General features: G+C 53.3%; 1 protein-coding gene across 9 annotated transcripts in view; it reads right to left on the bottom strand.

Moving 5' to 3' along the window:
• IKBKG (inhibitor of nuclear factor kappa B kinase regulatory subunit gamma) overlaps nucleotides 1–13,076 on the bottom strand; it is a 54,865-nt gene that overhangs the window by 37,218 nt on the left and 4,571 nt on the right. For 6 of the 9 annotated variants that reach the window (XR_011565400.1, XR_011565399.1, XM_070784943.1 and 3 more), the window contains 3 exons: nucleotides 8,935–9,136; nucleotides 6,948–7,159; nucleotides 1,702–1,820 (listed from right to left, as the gene is read on the bottom strand). Coding sequence is in view for 7 of the 9 variants with exons in the window: in XM_070784943.1 (XP_070641044.1) it covers nucleotides 1,702–1,820; nucleotides 6,948–7,159; nucleotides 8,935–9,136 (533 nt within the window). In the remaining 2 variants the exon portion in view is untranslated. The other 3 variants (XM_070784946.1, XM_070784944.1, XM_070784940.1) reach the window with 3 other exon arrangements.

Genomic DNA, 13,076 nt, shown 5'->3' with positions numbered 1-13,076 from the left:
GGGGAGGGAGAAGTGAGAAATGGGGGGGGGGCCGGAAAGGGGCACTGCTCCAGAGGCCACGCAGGCTCCACACCTACCCAAAGAGCCTCCTACTTGCCTGCCTGTGGGTATACAGCACTGATGGCCCAGCACCCCCCACCACCCCGGGTCTCCTATGTCTAAACAGCGCCCTGCACTCTGGGTCCAGGCTTCGGCCAGGCCACCGGCTGGATCGAGGCTTCCTCAGCCCCACTGCAGGGTGATGGCGGGGGGCTGCTGGAGATCAGCTCTGGTCCCAGCATCTCTCCACGCCTGGGCCAGTCTATCAGATGCAGATCCTATCTGTAAGCTGACAAAACCCAGCCCTGTCACTGCCATCATCGGATGGGACTGCCACCTGCCAGGGGCCTGATGGGAGACGCCTCCTGCCCTGAGCTGTCTAGCTCAGCATGTACGTGCTCAGCCAAGGGGGTAGGAGTGGAGGTGGGGTGATAGGAAAGCAGGGTGCCCAAGAGCCTATAACTGCTGGAATAACGGCCCTCCAGGGTCGTTAGAGGACCAAAGGCAGTTACAGAACTGCACTGACAGTGTCCCAACTCCAGCAGCTTCTTTTAGGTGCACAGAAAAAAACATAGGCAGAGAAGATACCAGAGTATCCTAAAAATTACATGTGCCTTTTCGCAATACGGAGTGACAGAGGCATGTCTGGGGAGACGGCAGGATGCAACAATCCCAGAGCCTATAGGCTTAGCCTTGAGTGGCCTCCCCCCTCGCCGTCCATTTCCTAGAGGGCAGCACGCTCACACACGCTTACCTCCTGCCTGTTCCCCCAGCCTCCTTCAGGAAGGCATCCGGGACACCGCCCGGGGCACCCTGACCACCTCCAGTGCTGCAAGGGCTAGGGCCACCCTGTAGCCCGAACCCATCAGTCTGGGGCATCTGCAGTAGAGCAGCATGAGAACCCCAGAAACATCCGTGCCCTTTGACCCAAAAACCTCACTTGCAGGAACCTCCCTCTGCAGAAGCGAGTAGCCAGAGGACCTAAGGATGCTGACTTCAGAAGGGCTGGCATGCAAGGCTGGCCCAGGGATGGTGCCCAGGCAGTAGGCTGCTGCGAGTCCTTCACATTGATGAGACAGTTTCTCTACGATAAGTGTGGTCTCTGTGCCTCAGCTGTTGGCACCACAGGGTGGTTTACAGGGCACACCGGCTTTCCTCTGGGAGTCGGGAAGTTTGGCATGTGCCTGGAAGCCATCAGCCCTCAATAATACTCATGGCACTGAGTCTCGAGTGGGCTCCCTAGGTCTCCAGGGGGGGCCTCTGTTGCTGCCTGTGAAGGAAGCATGCTGGGGGCCCCTCAAGGGAGGGAGAGAGGGAACCATAGGCGTGGCGGTCTTCACCCCTGACCCATGTCTTCTGCCCTTGGGGGTCCTGGTGTGTGCCCATTCCTTGTCATCAATCTCAGCTGCGAGGGCTTCCCTGCAGCCCATGGGCTTGCCCTTCCATGCCACCCCAGAAACACCCACTCAGTAAAGAAGCCAAACTCCGGCAGAAGGTCAGAGAGCCCACAGGTGCACTGGGACCCAGGTCCTGGATGCCCAGTACCCCCAGTCCTGTGTGTCCTGTCACAGAGGACATCTCTGGAGGCTCCCAAAGGGTCCTGTTCTCCTCAGGAGCCCTGGCAGTGGCCTCGGGCTGGGCTTGCCCTCCCTGCCACTTCACCTGCTCTCCAAAGCCTGGCGCTCCTTAGTGGCAGCCTCCAAGCGACTCTGGCTCTCTTGCAGCTCCCCCAGCAAGGACGTTACCTGGGCTTTCACTGAGGCCTTGTCCTCAGCCATCTGCTGCATGAAAAAAAAAGAGCCACTTTCTGTCAGCAGTGGTTTCTTGCCAGCTGCCTGCCCCTTGCACCCTCAAGTCCCCGGGGAAGCCTGGAAACACGGTGACAGGCCTCCTGAGGGCTGCCCTCAGCGGCCCCCCTCACCTAACCTCCACCTCTGGAAGCGTCTCCCCCTCATCCAGGCAACTGAAGCGGTGGAAAGAGATCCCGTCCCGTGAGCTCCCCATCCCAGGCCTTCCTCATCCCTGCAGATGGGGCAAAAGGAGAGGCAGGGACATGGGAGCTTCTCCACCTCTGAGACTCAGTGCCAAGGAAGGCAAGACTCAAACAGAGTGACAAAGATACACACTCCGCTCCACAGGCTCCAGGCCATTGGAAGGTGATGTGGACTGACACCGTTTCCAGAAGACTTGCACAAGCAACAAGATGCAAGAGTTGGCCCAACTCCCCTTTGCCCAGCTCCCTTCATCAAGCTGTCCAGACTCCAGTCCCGAGACCGTGGCCTGCTCAAGCCCAGGGTCAAGCCCCAGTCCTCGGCTTTCCCTGCCCCTCAGTACCAACCACCACGCAGACCTCCCAGCCAGGCCTTGGGGCCTGCACACACGCACTCATGCACTCACACATGTGCACCCAGCCCCGCCCACCATTCCTTCTCAAGGGCAGTCTCAGGCCCGTGACCCTCTCCATGTATACACATGTGAAGATGACCTGCTCTGTCTCAAGGCCTTCAGTACCCTCCACAGGCTAAGACTTTCCAGAGTCCTACCTCCAGGACAGACTTGTCTCTTGCAACCCAACTTAGCTATCTGACTGCCTAACTTCTCCACCTCGAAGCCTATGGTCACACCCTATGGATTAATGCCCACACTGCAACCCACCACTGGGCCCAGCCCGCTGAGAGCCCCTTGCTGAGCAGCTACAATAAGCTTGCCCAGGCTCCCAGTTCCACCCTTGTGGCTGTAGGAGTTCCCCAGGGCTGCCCAAAAGGACCACAAATTTGGCAGGTGGTTAGGATAACAGAAACAGATTGCTTTCTAGAGGCCAGGAGTCCAAGAGCAAGGTGTCAGCAGCGCTGGATCATTCTGAGGGTTTTGGGGGAGGATCAGCTCCAGGCCACTGCCTTGGCTTCTGGGGGTGGCCAGAGGTCCTTGGTATTCACCAGCTGTAGCTGCATCACTCCATCTCTGCCTCCATCATCACGTGACCATCTTCCCTGTATGTCTGTTTCTCTTCTAAGGACACCAGTCATTGGATTTAAACCCATCCTCAGCCACTGTGACCTCACCTTAACTTGGTTATATCTGCAAAGACCTCATGTTTAACTAAGGTACTAGGTTACTGAGGTACTAGGAGTCAGGATATGGACATTTTTGGGGGGTAACATAACAATCCATAATATCCCCCACACTTCAGAGGAATCCACATAGCACAGCCCCCTCCCCCAGTTCCTGTCACACTCAGGATCAAAGCCTGAATCCTTCCACTGGCTTACTAATCCCACATGACTAGTCCCCACCATGACTACCTCCTCAGCCCCTCTCCATTCTGCCCCAGCTATGCTTGCCTCTTTAGTCTTCCCTGAACATTACAGGTATGCTTCTGCCTCAGGACCTTTGCACATACTTTCCTCTCCTCTAAAACAGTCTTTCCCCAGAAATCCATATGGCTCATGTCCTCACTGTCTTCCAGGCTTACTCGGTGGCAACTCAGTGAGACCTTCCCCATCTAAGAGTGCAAATAGCCCATACCACCTGTCCTGTTAGATGAATATCTCCACTTGGATATCTAGTCGTCCTCTCAAAACTAACCTCAGTAAAACTATACTCCTGATCATACCCAGAAGCCAGTTCCACTCAAGGCCTTCCTTGTTACCAGTAGATGACTAACCCATGCTGTAGTTGGTAGGACAAAACCTTCAAGTCCTTCTTGAGTCCCATCTGCCTCTCACAACTCACATCAGATCCATCAGGAAATCCTGTCAAGATGTATCTTAGAATCTATTTGATGACACTTAGCAGGTAATGGTACTATTTTATGTGTGACAGTGCTGCTGTGGTTATGTTTCTTTCAAAGTCATTTCTTAGAGATCCACATGGAACTTTCTATGGAAAAAATCACAGTGTCTGGAATTTGGTTCTAAAAAATGGGTGAACTCCTAGGTATCTACCTGAAAGAAATGAAGACTCATGTTGGCACAGAAATGTTCATAGCAGCATTACTCCTAACAGCCAGAGTAGAAATGACCCAGATGTCCATCAAATGAAGACTGGATAAAAAAAAAAATGTAGTCTCTCTCTATACTGGAATATCATCCAGCCATAAAGTGAAATGAAGTATCTGGACAAACTACAGCATGGATGAACCTCAAAAACATGATGCTGAGAGAAAATAGCCAGACACAAGAGCCACACATTGCAGGATTCCACTCACAGGAGATGTGCAGGTACCTGGGGCTTGGGGGGATGGGACTGCAGAGTGACAGCTCATGGGGACACAATTTCTTCCTGGGGTTTCTTCTTGCGGTTTTGGAACTACATAAAGGAAAGAGATGGTTGGCCAACTCTAAGACTATACTAAAAACAATTGAATTCTACACTTCCAAAGGGCGAATTTTATGGTATTTGTGTTTTAGTATGGTTTCTCCATGGTTAACATCTTACCCCTATCACCTGCTGTCCATGTGCAAGAGTTTCTCTTATGTATATACCTGGGGTACAACTGACAAGGTGAGAGTGACCTGAACTTTCAACTTGAAGAAAAAATGCCAGATGGTTTTTCAAAGCAGTGTCACCAATTGATGCTTCCAGCAGCAACATGAAGCCACGGCCTCTCCAATACCCACTACTGTCAGACTTGTCAGCTAGCAATAGGGCTTTGGCAGTGGCTCTGATCGCTACTGTGAAGCCAGCATCCCATCCCGTGAGTACAGGGCAGGCGGATGCTCTGCAGGCATTCTGAGAACCGCAGCCTTCTCCTTCTCCCTTCTGCACTGGTTCAGGGTGGTAGTGGCTTTACTGGTGGCCCCAAAGTGGTATGGCCACGGCCTAACCCACAGTTAGGCCTAACCTGAGCACCGAAGAATTGATGCTTTTGAACTAGATGTTGAAGAAGACTCTTGAGAGTCCCTTGGACTGGAAGGAGATCCAACCAGTCCAGCTTAAAGGAAATCAGTCCTGAATGTTCACTGCAAGGACTGATGTTGAAGCTGAAACTCCAATCCTTTGGCCACCTGATACGAAGAGCTGACTCACTGGAAAAGACCCTGATGCTGGGAAAGATTGAAGACAGAAAGAGACGGGATGACAGAGGATGAGATGGTTGGATGGCATCACTGACTCAATGGACATGAGTTTTGAGTAAACTTCGGGAGTTGGTAATGGACGGGGAGGCCTGGCATGCTGCAGTCCATGGGGTTGCATGCTGCTGCTAAGTCACTTCAGTCGTATCAGATTCTGTGCGACCCCACAGACGGCAGCCCACCAGGCTCCCCCGGTTGCATAGAGTCGGAAACAACTGAGTGACTGAACTAAACTGAACTAACCCGCAGTACGTGTCAATGGCATCTGACCTAGAGACACGGTCACTGCAGATGTGGTGGTGTGAAGATGAGGTCATACTGGAGGAGAGCGGGCCTCTGATCCAGTGACTCCTGAGAACTACAAAAGACTTGGACAATTGAGCAAGCTCTACTGTGACTTCTTGCAGCCAAAGGTCACAACCCTGGGCCGACTCAGCTCCCTTTTCAGTTCCCATCTGAGAAAACAAGGCTGGCAAAAGAATGTACAGTTTGTTCCAGCCAACATTTGACTGAGCATCCCCTTTCTCCAAGTCTTTCCTAAGAAGGCTCCCGACATGTGAACCCCTGCTGCTACTGCTAAGTCGCTTTAGTCATGTCCGACTCTGTGCGACCCCATAGACGGCAGCCCACCAGGCCCCACCATCCCTGGGATTCTCTAGGCAAGAACACTGGAGTGAGTTGCCATTTCCTCCTCCAATGCATGAAAGTGAAAAGTGAAAGTGAAGTTGCTCAGTCGTGTCTGACTCTTAGTGACCCCATGGACTGCAGCCTACCAGGCTCCTCCGTCCATGGGATTTTCCAGGCAAGAGTACTGGAGTGGGGTGCCATTGCCTTCTCTATCCCTTTGAGATGTCCGTGTACCTCCAACAACCCAGGAGAGACTTTCTAGGGGACCTGAGAGTCATTCCTTTGAAATGGGATCCTCAGGAAGGACAGGGCCTGAGTCTACCCATCTCTGAGTAGGATGGAATCGTAACATCCAAGAACTGACCCCGGGGACAGACGCTGCTGACCTCACCACGTTGACCCTGACCAACCCGCTGTGGGTTTTCACTGGAGACCCTGCTCGCTGAACCCACCTCACTCTCCCTTCAAATCACTGGCACCCCTGTGCCAATCAGAAGGGTGCCCGGCACTTTTGCCTGCTGACAGTGGTTACCAAACAAAACCGGTTCCCACCCCTTTACCTAAAGGCCAGTTTAACTGCTCTTTGACACTTGTGTCTTCATAAGATGAGGAAAGATGCCCAGACACCCAGGGAGAAGGCCACGTGACAGTATGTTTGCAAACCACAGAACACTGAGTCCTCCCTGAGGCTAGGAGACAGGCTTGGACCAGATCCTGCCCTCAGAAAGAACCGACCCTGTCCACGCCTAGATCATGGACTTCCGGCCTCCATGACTGGCAGACCACACGTTTCTGTGGCTTCCAACTACCCTGTTTGTGGTACTCTGTTACAGCAGCCCCGGGAACCTGAGACACTCCCCAAGGGCCCCGCCAGGCTGTCTACGCTGCCAGCAGCATGATTTCTGGCTGGACCCTGGGCCACATGTACCAGCTTGATCTCCGGGGCCCAGAAATCAAGTACCTAAGGGGAGCCGTACAGGCGCCCCAGGCCTCCAGGAATGACTCCCCCACAAGCCCCCAGAGGGCACACTGTCATGCATGGCTCCGTCTCTCCTGGACTTGCCCTCCATCCCTTTATCTTTACTGATTTTAACCCGTATCCCAGCCAACGGCTCACCCTAATGCCATAACTGGGAGGACAACAGCTTTCCCCAACTCCAGGAGCCCCCCACCCCGGCGTTCCCAGGCAGGCAGCCATGTCTTTACCTGCTGGCACGTCTTCAGGCGCTCCACCTCCTTCAGGGCCTGCTCCCTCTGCTGGCGCAGTTCACGCTTCTCCAGGCTCAGCCTCACCACCAAGTCCCGGGCCTCCTGGAACTTCTGCATGAGGAAGGCCTTCTCCTCCCTCTGGTTGCCCTGGAAACGCTGCAGCTCCTCACAGCGCTCGCGCAGCATCTGGTTGCTCTGGCGGATGGCGTCTGCAGAGATGGCTGGGGCCAGATAAGCCCAGGGCCCACGGCCCCCCACCGCCCCGAGGACTCCCCAACTGGGACGGCTTCCCAATGCTCCCTCATTTCGCCAATCACTTTCAAGGTCAGCTGCACAAATGACAAGCCCCCAGTGTCCACGAGAGCTTCACTTAAAAATACGTGTCAGGGAGTCCCTAGTGGCCTTGTGGTTGGGACCCAGTGCTTTCACTGCCCTGGCCCGGGTTCAATTCCTGGTCAGGGAACTGAGGTCCCACAAGCCGCACAGTGTGGCAAAAAACAAAAAACATGTCAAATGTCAGTTTCTTTGTTCTTTGTAAGTGACTCTGGAACTCATCTGCCTTTTGCGTGGGTCAGAGCAGGCCCCTGGGTCACTGCCTTCGGGATCAGACTGGGGGCAAACTTCCCCGAGCTCTGCTGGCCCCAGACTGAGGGGGGTCTGGGGGGGCAGGGCCAGAAGTCTGGGAGCAAGCGAGTTCTCTGAGCCTCGCCATCCTCGTGTACACGTTCAATGGGGACAAGCATCCCCATCTCAGAGACAGGACGGGTAACATGGAAAAGCAGCCAAAGTGCCTGGTGCACGAGACAGCTTCAAGAACCACTTTGTCCTCCTCTTCCCGGGCAGTCAGCAAGGGCTGAGGAAAGGAGAGCCACCCACCCAGGACACCCCCAAGCAGCAGCCCACCACTGGTACTGACAAAACCGATCCATGGCCTGTAAAGGTGCTAGCCACCACAGAACTGGATTAGAGGGGGCCCCCTCTCTGTTCAGAACCCCCAACGAGCTAAATAGGCCTATTGATGGAACATTCTTTCGCTAGAACCACAATGGCCCCTGAGCCTGGCTCCAGAGTCACCTTCTATGCACCACAGTCCCCGTAAGACTCCAGCCCTGCAAGGAACGACTGATCTGAGACAGGGCTTCCTGCCTCAAGCCCACGGTGCCCCCACCAGCCCCCACTGTCCTGGGGATGAGCTCAGACCACACATGTGGAGAGCGAGCTGTCGCCCTGCCCCAAACTTGGCTGCCAGCTCAACGTGGCCCCAACACAGAAACATATTTAACGACACCTGGGGGATATTGTTGGTTGTCATACCTGGAGGGGGTACGATTGAAAGGCTCATGCTCCACCCACAGTGGCCCGGACGTCCCTTCCCCAAAGCCGCCCACGGGCCCTTTCTAGGAAGCCCCTGCCTAGCCCAGAGCAGACCACACCCCTTTCTGGAGCAGGTCATGCCCCTTCCAGATAGCCACGCCCTTCCTCAGATAGCCACGCCCCTTTCCAGGATACTGTTTGAGGCTTCTGTCCATGGGGTTGCAGAGAGTCAGACACACGACTGAGTGACTGAATGACAATGGCTGATCAGTACGGAGACACAGGGGCCTGGCGGCATTGGCCCGACAGGGACAACCCAAAAAGATCACCTCAGCTCCAGAGCTCCTTGGAGGGAGGGCAGCCCAGCTTCTCCCTCTGCCTGCCCCTTCTTCTTCACTGCCCTGCCCTGCCCTTCCCATCCCCTCCCCTCCCCAGTGTTGGTCCTAACTCTAAACATTCTGGATGGCACTCTGTAGCTGTGAGTCACTTCCAGAGAACCCCACAGGAAACGAAGGAAGGAGGCTGGCTGAGCCAGAGCCACCAACTGGCTCTCGAACGCCTGCCCACCCCAGTCCCAGAAAACACAGAGGCACTGGGTGAGTGGGGTCAATTCCCCCAGCAGGGCCTGCTCCCCAGACATTTGACTCTGCCCGCCCGCTGTCGCCCTCACCTCGGAGCTCTTGATTCTCCTCCAGACAGCGCTGGAAGGTCTCAGGGGTGCCCTGCTCTGAAGGCACGTGGAGCATGGCTGGCTTCCCCAGAGAAGACTCTTCACCCAGCATGTCCTGGTCCCCTGCCGGACTGCCACTCGGCTGCACCATCTCACACAGTGGACTCTTCCAGGGGGGCCTGCTCATCCAACACGTCAGGGCCTGAAAGAGAGTTAGCAGGGGGAGGATATGAAGAGACCTATGCAGAATTCTCCTACCCTGCAGGACGAGGAGTCCTGGCGTCACACTTCAAGCAGAATGATGAGCATGCTGGCAAGTGGAAAGAGATGTTAACATGGGCTTTCTGGTCTAAGAGGTAGCACATAGTCACATTCCTAAGGGAGGTACAGGCTCTTCTGTGGGGCTTGGAAAGGTCATGGTTCAGCACTGCTTGTAAGCTCTAAATTGAAGTTAAGAACGTCACCAGAGAGGAGAAATCACATAGAAAATTAGTTTTGGAGGGATGTGTCAGTGTGCTGGGAATCCTACCCCACACACACACACTTCCAAGCATGAGTGGAGGTGAGTGGCCCCTCACCTAGTATAGTGAGTTGAATGATGACCCCCAATAAGGTATGCCCATGTGACATGCCTTATGACACCCAGAACCTGTGACTGTTAACTGTGGAAAAGGTTCTTTGCAGATGCGATAAAATTAAGGATCTGGAGATAAGATAATCCTGGATGAGAAAGGCCCTAAATCCAACAAGTGTCCTTATGAGACACAAAAGAGGAGAGACACAGACACAGAGGAGACGCCATGTGAAAATAGAGGCAGAAACAGGAGGGATGTGGTCACAAGCCCAGGGACACCTGAAGCTCCCACAGGCTGGACGAAGCCCAAAGGACCCTGCCCTGGAGCCTCCGAAGGAAGCACAGCCTTACCAACACCTTGACCTCAGGCTCTTGGTCTCCAGAGCCAGGAAAGGATAAACTTCAGTTGTTTTAAACCCTCGCCCCCACTTGTGGCTATCTCTTACAGCAACCCTAGGAAATCCATACACCAAGTAAGAGGGTCTTCACAGAGATCACTCTGAGCCTGGTGAGTGTTCTTTGGAACTGAGGGGCTGAAGTGGATCATCCAGCATTTGATGTGTACTGAGACATCTGAAAGCAGGGCCTGGGCTCACAGATGAAGGCAGGGAGACAGAGAAAGGCTGAGCCATTTGTGTTCTCTTGTTACCTGGAGTACAGAAAGGGAGTCTACACTAGACAGCATCAACCTGGAGCCCTTTTAAGTCCTGCCCAAGAAGACTGGCTACATGAAGAGGAAGCTAATCCCAAGAGAAGTTTCCAGGAGTAGGGCCTGAGCTGCATCAATAGACTTGAACACCCTACTAACCCATTAGCAGTATCTGATGGATCACTGATCCCTGATTCCAGAACAGCCCACTCTCCTGGTTTCCCGCCTACCTCACTGGCTGCTCCCTCTCAGGCTCTTTCACTGGCCCATCCTCATCAACCCAGCCCTTCATGTGGTCGTGCCCTAGGGCTCTGTCCTGGGACCTTTTCTCTAATTTCAGTCACTCTAGTACTAATTCCATCCAGACTCAAAACTGTAGCCCTCATCTTAATGCTAATGATGCCCCAAATCAGAACTCTTTCCTGAACTCCCAACTCACACATCAAATTCCAGATCTCCACTTGGATATCCAGTCATCCTTTCAAAACTAACTTCGGTAAAACTACACTCCTGATCATCCCCAGAGGCCAGTTCCATTCATGGCCTTCCTTGTTACCAGTAGATGGCTAACCCATGCTCTAGTTGGCAGGACAAAACCTTCAAGTCCTTCTTGAATCACATCTGTCTCACAGCTCACGTCACTGAGCTCATCTCACAGCTCATTCCTGCTCAGGATTCAGCAGGAAATCCTGTCAAGATGTATCTTAGAGTCCATTTGATGACACTTAGCAGGTAATGGTACTATTTTACATGTGATAGTGCTGGTGTGGTTATGTTTCTTTCAAAGTCATTTCTTAGAGATGCACACGGAAATTTTTATGAAAGAAATCACACGGCGTCTGGGATTTGGTTCTAAATAATGGGTGAACTGCTAGGTATCTACCTGAAAGAAATGAAAACTCATGTCCACACAGGAATGTTCGTAGCAGCATTACTCTGAACAGCCACAGTGAAAATGACCCAGATGTTTATCAACTGATGAATAGACAAAATCTAGTACATTCCCATGCTGCAACATTATGCTAATAAAAAGAAACAACTCACAAAAGACCACATATTATGATTCCATTTACATGAAATGTCCAGAATAGGTAAATACATAGAGACAGAAAGACTAGTGGATGCTTAGAGCAGGGGTAGATGGGGTGGTGAGAGTGATGGCTGAAGTTCATGGGGTTTCTTTTTGGAGCGATGAAAATGTTCTGGAATTAATGGTGATGGTTGTGCAAGTCTGTGAATGCACTGAAAAACCAGTGAACTGTATACTTTAAATGGGTGATTTGTGAGGTATGTGAATTAATTAAAAATATCCACGAGTTCATAACTGTTGAAGCTGGGAAGTGAGTACATTGAATTTACTAGACTATTATACTTTTCTACACCTTTGAAATTTTACACAATAAAATGATAAGAGCAACATCACTGTTCACATAATTATTGTAATAACCTCCTAAAAGCCACCCGGCTCCTACACATGCCACCCCATAGTCAGTTCTCCCCACCGCGCCAGACCAGTCAGCCTGAAAGGTGATTCTGATCACATCCCTCCTCTGCTGGGATTCCCTACAATGGTTCCTTGTTGCCGATAGCTTAAAACCCAAAGTCTCTACCACCATGTACAAGGCCGTGCGCTATCTGTTCTCCCATTAAAGTGAAAGTCGCTCAGCTGTGTCCAACTCTTTGCGACAGTCCATGGAATTCTCCAGGCCAGAATAATGGAGTGGGTAGCCTTTCCCTTCTCCAGGGGATCTTCCAAACCGAGGGATCGAACCCAGGTCTCCTACATTGCAGGCGGATTCTTTACCAGCTGAGCCACCAGGGAAGCCCAAGAATACTGGAGTGGGTAGCCTATCCCTCCTCCAGCGGATCTTCCCGACCCAGAAATCAAACCGGCTCCCACTCTAAGTATTCCTTCGCTCACTCTACTCCAGGTATAGCGGCCTCGTTACTGAGTTCCTCGAACATGTCAGGATGGCCCATTCATCCTCAAGTCAGAAATGATACGAGGTCCGGGAGACATTTATCGTTTTGCAAAGGAGCAAAATGATGCACATGAGGTAAGATACTTAGCTGGCAAGTCATATTTGACGCCTTTTTAAAGAACTTTAACCTGAAATGCACAGATGATGAATAGAAAATGTCTCCGACCTAGAAGAGTCATTCACAAACTAGGGGTGTGGTCAGACTCGGCGCTGGCGGAGAAAAGAGAGGCGGAAACAAACCCGCTCGCCGCCAAAGTAACCTGAGTCCTCAATCGGCCTGCCTCCGCCGGTGCTCTGGAAGTGCGCAGCAGAACCCGGCCGGACCGAATAGGAGGGGGAAGCCTGGTCATCCGGGGAGGGGATGTCGGTGGCGGCAGAACGCCCACCAATGGTACCCTGTCTTCGGAAGAGGGCCACACCTGTCAGCTGAGTCGGTCCGACGTGAGAAGGGCGGGAACGGCGGGCCCCGAGCGTTCCTCGGACCCCCGGCGCTCCGAGAAAGTCCGAGTTCCGCTGTAGCCCTTCCCTTCTCCCGCTGCCAACTTCTCACATCCGGCTTCCGGTGTCTAAGCTGTGGCATCCGGAAGTAAAACGCTCAGGTCCCGCCCCTGCCTGGCCGGCCGGCGGAAGCTAGAAGGGAGGCTGCCCAAGCCGGAAACCTGAACCCGCCAGCCTTGGTTGGCCCGCGGGGCATTCCCCAGTAATTAGCGTCGCGACCTGCATTCCCTCTTGTCTCTCCGGCAGGGCCGTCCCCCCTCCCGCTAGGGTTGGAACCACAACGAGGCTATTATCTAATAGGGCTGGTTTGACCTGCTCCGGCGACCGGTCCGGCGAGGGGACGGAGCTGCAGAAGACCCCACCCACCAACAGGGTCAAGGGGCAGGGTCAAGCAGCTGGCGGAAGTGGAGGCCTGCGCGAAAGCGCAGGACCTCCCCGG

The sequence above is a fragment of the Bos indicus genome, chromosome X, assembly GCF_029378745.1.
Source record: "Bos indicus isolate NIAB-ARS_2022 breed Sahiwal x Tharparkar chromosome X, NIAB-ARS_B.indTharparkar_mat_pri_1.0, whole genome shotgun sequence".
Taxonomy (NCBI): Eukaryota; Metazoa; Chordata; class Mammalia; order Artiodactyla; family Bovidae; genus Bos; species Bos indicus.
The sequence above is the reverse complement of the archived record's forward strand: the minus strand, read 5'-3'. Positions and strand labels throughout refer to the sequence as shown.